The sequence below is a fragment of the Cyprinodon tularosa genome, unplaced genomic scaffold, assembly GCF_016077235.1.
Source record: "Cyprinodon tularosa strain WSP-4 unplaced genomic scaffold, ASM1607723v1 ctg167, whole genome shotgun sequence".
Classification (NCBI taxonomy): domain Eukaryota; kingdom Metazoa; phylum Chordata; class Actinopteri; order Cyprinodontiformes; family Cyprinodontidae; genus Cyprinodon; species Cyprinodon tularosa.
In genome coordinates this window covers 1,616,805-1,623,200 of record NW_024038504.1, presented here as the reverse complement: position 1 = coordinate 1,623,200, position 6,396 = coordinate 1,616,805, and the positions used below count along the sequence as shown (strand labels likewise).

The 6,396-nt window shown below is 35.2% G+C and overlaps 1 protein-coding gene across 1 annotated transcript in view; it reads left to right on the top strand.

Annotated features, from left to right (window-relative positions):
* The first annotated feature begins 2,642 nt into the window (after positions 1-2,642).
* Positions 2,643-6,396, top strand: part of ttc39a (tetratricopeptide repeat domain 39A) — a 29,393-nt gene continuing 25,639 nt past the window's right edge. Inside the window, exons 1-5 of the mRNA XM_038281101.1 lie at positions 2,643-2,712; positions 2,799-2,880; positions 4,271-4,321; positions 4,469-4,519; positions 4,796-4,852. Of these exons, the coding sequence (XP_038137029.1) occupies positions 2,828-2,880; positions 4,271-4,321; positions 4,469-4,519; positions 4,796-4,852 (212 nt within the window). The 5' untranslated portion in view covers positions 2,643-2,712; positions 2,799-2,827. The remainder of the gene's footprint in view (positions 2,713-2,798; positions 2,881-4,270; positions 4,322-4,468; positions 4,520-4,795; positions 4,853-6,396) is intronic.

Below are 6,396 nucleotides of genomic sequence, written 5' to 3'. Positions count from 1 at the left end.
TTCAAACTGATTCCTCAAACCTTCAGCGCCCCCTTCTTCCCTTCGACTGCTCACTGTTTCACATCACACACAGTCTGTTTTTCTTATCCTTTCGGTCTCTCCGCGGGTTCGACTAAATGAGATGAAGAGTAAGAGACATCCAGGTTGAAAATGAATCCTGACGTTTTCCAATCCGGCTACCAACTCTAGAATCTAACTTATTTAAATATGCACTCAAAACTAGACTAAAATGGTCAGTTTTCAGCCACTAGCAACACTACTCCACTTTATTAAATCTTGACTTTCTCTGAGAGGGAGGTTTTGAGTTAAACATTCATCTATAGTAACCATAAATCCCTGAACTTTTTCCTGTCTGCTCCATAACATCCTAAAACGACACTTGGCTGTGAAAATATTAGCTTTTTCTGCAAGAAAATGTAGCATCTGTTTTTATTAAGCAGCTCTTTTAAACAGGGCATCCATGTCTTGATTAGGTTTTTTTTTTTATATATATTTCAACTTTCTTAATGTCCTGTGAAAAGTAAACTGCATGTTAACAAACAAAACAAGAAGTAGGTCCATTATCTTCATCTTCAGCAGGAAACTGGATCTGTTTGAATTTTCCACTCACCCAAACACCCGTTCTGTATTTGTTAGCTTAGCATAAACTCCATCCTCCACTGGAACGGCATTTGGATTTCAGGCCACACTACAGTGCTGAATTTTGAAAGAATTCACTTTGGGACAGGTTATCTGCTCTTCCCTGATTACTCACAGTTTTATAAATGGTAGAAAACATTTCATAAATGTGGCATAACTTTTTTCATCTTGTAGGCTAGAGACAAAACTGGAAGGTTTTGATGGTAACTTATTTAAATTAGCCACTTTACAGCATTGTTTGGGTGTATGTTTGTCATCCAGATTTGCATATGACTGCGAAATTAAACTGATCTTCTCAAGGGAAACTAAAACCATCTTTCCTAAATTAGTGTTTTGATCAACTTTTTTTTTTTTTTTTTTTGTAACATTCTTACTTACTTTCATCTAATTTGATCAGATTTCAAAGCGCTGCTGTCGGTGCTGATTTGTACATTTCCATCTGATATTCCATCAGTCATTACATCTCAGTTGATTTTGAGTCTCTTTTTGTTTCAAAGTCAACAAATCTTTTTTCGGGCTGAATATTTTATTGCATTTTTCATCCTGTGTGAGAATTTAATTTAGCAGCTCATGCTGTGATGATAGAAACTCACACTGCACTTCATCCTCATGCCTCATCATAGCCACACATAAAGCTGCCTGAGCTTTTTTTTTTTTTATATCTTATAGTTATACCCGAAGAGCTCCTGCTCACACATCTATAAAAGTTAGATTTTAATGAGGGAAGAATGCTGAAAAAAAGTTTTATTTTGTTTGAATTCATCTTTTTGATCAAATATAGCACAGCATTAAGGATGGCTATCGTCTTTATGATTTCGCTTTGTGCCCTGTTTGTGTTTAACCCCCCTACAATAAGTGCTGCATCGTGTTGAAGTTTATTGTATATACAACATTTGCATGTCTATTCCCTGACTATCTAATGCCAGTGTTTATAGTTTCTTTTTTTTTTTTTTTTCAAAGGCCACTTTAGAGTCCGTCTTACTGTCCTTTTGTACAGACAAACCTGAACCACTTATGCTTGTAGACTTACTCTCAAGAAGTCTTTTTAAAATTCAAACCAATTGTACTTTATTTTGTATTTTCTAACTTTTAAGAGAGATGATTATTGGGAGGCTTAACCAGAAAAAAATGTAACACATTTAATTAAAACTGAAGAAATACTAAAAAAAAATGTGTAGATTTGCAGTTTGTCATTTTTTGCTTTTGCTCTTCAATAATGACTCCATGTGGGAGAAAGTTATAATTTTTTTATATACATCTTCAGCATTTCTATAAAATGTAAAAAATATATTTTGTATTAATATAATTACTATAAACATTACAGAAACAAAATATATTAATATGTTTTTATAACTTTCACAGATTTTTTTTATAACTTATGAAAGTCAAGCTTTTTATTATGGAAGAGGATGAGGGCCACTGAAAAAAAGTTAACTGATTTTTAAATTTTATTTAAGTTTAATATGAATAAAGTCAGAATTCTGACTTTTTTCTCAGAATTCTGACTGAATTCTAACAGATAACAAACATGTTAGCATCAAGCTGTAGCCATGTCTGTTTTAGAGAAGAGCTCTGACTTTAATTCTGAAATTAAAGTCAGAATTCTCAAAAAAAAAGTCATAATTCTGAGATTAAAGTCATAATTCTGAGATTAAAATCAGAATCCTGGAAAAAAGTCAGAATCCTGAGATCAAAGTCAGAATTTTCAACAAAAAAAAAGTCAGAATTCTGAGATTAAAGACTGACTTTATTCCCATATTAAACTGAAATAATATTCAAAAATCTTTTTTTTCCAGTGGCCCTAATCCTCTTGCGTATTTTATTCTTATAAATGTGACCAAATGTTTATCTTTAGAAATAATTTATTTTCTAACTCTTATATGGGAAAAAGGTGTTTATCAGCTGATACCTATTTATTTTAAAGCTGAGGGCTTTAGGACCAAGGAGCCACATTCCTGTGCATGTCAATAGAAAAGTCATTATGATGGTAATGAGAACAGCACACCTTTCTACACGTCAGGAAGCAGGAAGAGGCTCAGCGGCTGCTCTCCAACACTTTTGTGTCCGTGAGAGGTGAGTGAGAGGCGGCCCCTGTCCTCTCCTGCTCCCCGCTCTGTGTCCCTCCATGTCCGCGGTGTAAAAAGCTGCTCTGTCCGCAGTCTGTCTGTTTGGAGCCACGCGCTGAGGGATGAGTTTCATCAACAACCTGAGGCGAAGCGTGAGGAAGGATGAGAGCAAGAAGTGAGTATAGAAGGACAGCCGGGAATCAGTGCAGGCCCTGTCCTGTCAGAAAGTGCCTCTTTATTACACTCATCTTTCCTTATCACACAGTAGATAAGGTTGATCACTGAGGAAGCCTATACTCTCAATGTAAACTGTCCCGCTGACTATCAATCATTCAGTCAGGGAATAAGTTAAAACTCATAAATCTATCCTAAACTTTCTATTCAGATAATTAGGAGCAGGATAAAGTGAATGATGATGTTTTTTTAAAATGCTTTCCCTGCTGTCATGAGCTCTGTAACCAGTCTGCAGCCTGTTGGACAGCATTGCTTGATGTGGTGAAAGGGGATTATAGCCAGAGTGATGACGTAGGTCTAATGGAATACAGGTAAACACAGGGCTGTCAGAACTAATGCTTTTACATATCTACTGTAAATCTAATACGATGTCCGAAAGGCATTGATTCATTGATAGACATGTTCATGTTTAGGGAAATAAAAAAGACCTGATCGACATAGACTTTTAATGCGACAGGTGTATGTCAGGGATTTTATTCTTTATTTTTACCATGATTCAATTTAAAGTGTTTGCACTTTTAGATGTATTGAATCACAGCCATAATTGCAATATTGGTTTGTATTAAGGACTTCTTGAATGTATTTGGTAGGATGTTTTATTAAATCTAGGGCTGAAACAATTCATCGGATTAATCGATTATTGAAATAAGCAACTAATTTCGTAATCGATTAATCATTAACTGGATTGTAGACACTGTAAAACATGCCTTTAGCTGACAGAGCGACGCACTTAGAGCGGTAATTATAGCAAAGTTGTAAAGAAAATATGTAAACATTTTGCATTTACAATAAAAAACTCCTCAAGTAGAAAAATTTTAGTTTCACCTGGTTTAATTTAGTAAAAAATCTTCTTTAAGGAACCTTTGGTTGTCCGATTATTAATCAATTAATCGAAAAAAATTATCAACAGATTAATAGATTTGCAAAATAATCGTTAGTTGTAGCCCTCATTAAATCATTTTGTGCATATTGGGAGCTGAATAGCTCAATATTATAATAATAATACCCTTAAAGCCCTCACCTGGTATATATATTCAAACTGAGAGTGGTTATAAGATTGTTAATGATTAAAACAATGAAGTGGAATGAAGAGTAGGGGGTTAGCTGATCAATATTGAAATGTCTTGCATTAATTGCATGTTTTTATTAAATGATGCAGCCTAAGCCGGTTCTTACTTAATCCATTATGTTTAGGGTTCTCTTCTCATTAATGTCATACATTTCAAACAGTCCTGTGAAGCTTTATCCCTGAGATTTTCCATTTCCCTCCTCAAACTCCTCATCTCTCCACCAGGAGATTGTGTCTTACCTTTTCTTTGCCACGTTCACAGGGGTGCTGAGCAGGCTTTAGACGTCCCAGACAGCCCAGACTCCCCGAGCCGGTATGTTCACATTCACTCATTTCTTTTTTTTTTTTTTTTTCTCCAAACAGTCGAGAACAATGAGGAGTGAAACCACAATAAAAAAAAAACAAAATCTGTTGTTAAAGCAACCGTGTAATGCTGATGCTCAGTGGTTATTTTTTTCAGGCTGTCGGTCATAAACACCCCAGAGCTGGACCCCATCATCACCGACTTCAAGTAGGTGTCCCAGGTTTAGAGTTCATATGGTTAAAAAGTACAAAGGATCACAATTAATAAAAAAAATACATATATAATGTGAAACATAAATAGTATCTGAACATTTAACGAAGGTCCATATATCTACCTTGGGAGTGTCTGTATCTGTCCTCCCTGTGTTCTTTTGGTTCGCATGCTTATATTTCACAAACAATAGCAAAGCTTTTAGCTGGTTTTATCTCTCGAGAGAGTGCCTTCTGCTCTCTGAACACCTTCAATTTTGTTCCTGTGTTTCAGGTTACAGCTGCCCGGGAACAGTGACGCTCAGGGGTCAATGAATCCATCTTCAAATGGGTAGGGCTGTACTCTCAATGCTTTGTGGGACAGCAGAGAAAATCCGAGTTAGATTACAGAAATACTCAGAAACACAGGCAGTAGGCAATTTGGTACAAGAAAACCCAGATCAGCATGAATTGTTTGAAAAAAAAAATGGAAATCGGATGATTAGTACCACTAGAATAAAAATAAAAATACCTCCACAATAAGCAAGAATAAAAACAAGGACTTTGATATAGGGAACAAAATCCAACCTGTCTGTCAGAGACCACTTTAAATGTGCAAACATCCCATTATTTATGCGTTTCTTAGTAACCAGTTATAGCAGTCTTATTATAATTTCATAGTGTAGTATAGTTTTTATCCTGTAGCCAATTAAACCCTTATGGCTGAATCTTTCTATTTCCATACCAGATACACTGACCTACAAAACTGCATACTTTTTTTCTTTTATTTTCCTTTATGCATCCATAAGTCTGGATGCATTGGATTTAATTTGTTTACATTTGCTTACAAATTAAAAGTTTGTTTCATTTCTATTTAGCCTTCTACGATAAATAAATATCAGTGCAACCAGTAGTCTTAGAGCCCCCTTTGTTTTGAATAGAATCCATCTGAGTGGAGTTTAATTGAGTCAATGCCAGAATAAGGCTGTTCTGGGAACACCCCAGAGGTTTGCTGGAGAACATTAGTGAAAAAACAACCAGGGAAAAACAGCGGACAGGTCAGGAAAAGTATTTTGCTTTAAAATAATAAAAAAAAAAAAACAGTGTTCAGTCATTGAATTAAAAATGGCCAGATAAGGATAGTATTTGTGTGAGAATTAACCAAGGGGGCTATGAAGAATGTAGGGAGGAGATCCACTTTTAGTGGCTGAATGGTGCCCTACTATATTGTCAGATAACAATATCTATGACTAAAGTTATCCAGAACAAAGATATCATAGATGAGCTTCAGTAAATATTTCTAAGTTATAGTCTCCTCTGACTGCCTTGTTAAAATTCTCTAATGATATATTGATTTGCAGCTTATGATAACGTTTTACATGATACTTCTCATACATCACTGCATAGAGAGATAGGAAGGAACTGCTCTGACGTGGTTTCCTTATTTGAGCAATAGAAACTTTTCCATGTTTGCAAATAATGTCCAAAGTCATTACTTTGTTGCATGGTGTTCCTCAGGGCTCAGTCTTCGGCCCCATTTTCTCTTCTGTATTTTGTACATCAGTTCACTTGCTAAGACCAAAAGTATCTCTAACAATGTGACTTATTGTTTGCTGAAAACACCAAATGAGTCAAAAATGAGTCAAAATTAGAGATTAGCTTACATTCAAACAGACCACCATCTCTTTTCATGTGCTGCTCTAGCATAAGATACAATTTGATAAACTTTAAATTTAATGCAACTTGTACAAAATCCAACAAGAAGATTAATATTGCAGCTTTTATTTTCTCTGGTTTAGATTATTTTACCTCCCTTTTAACATTTTTTAACAAATCTGCTGTCTACTGTTTCCATTGGGTTGGCTGCATGGGTGAACTAGCAAATATCCAGAAGGA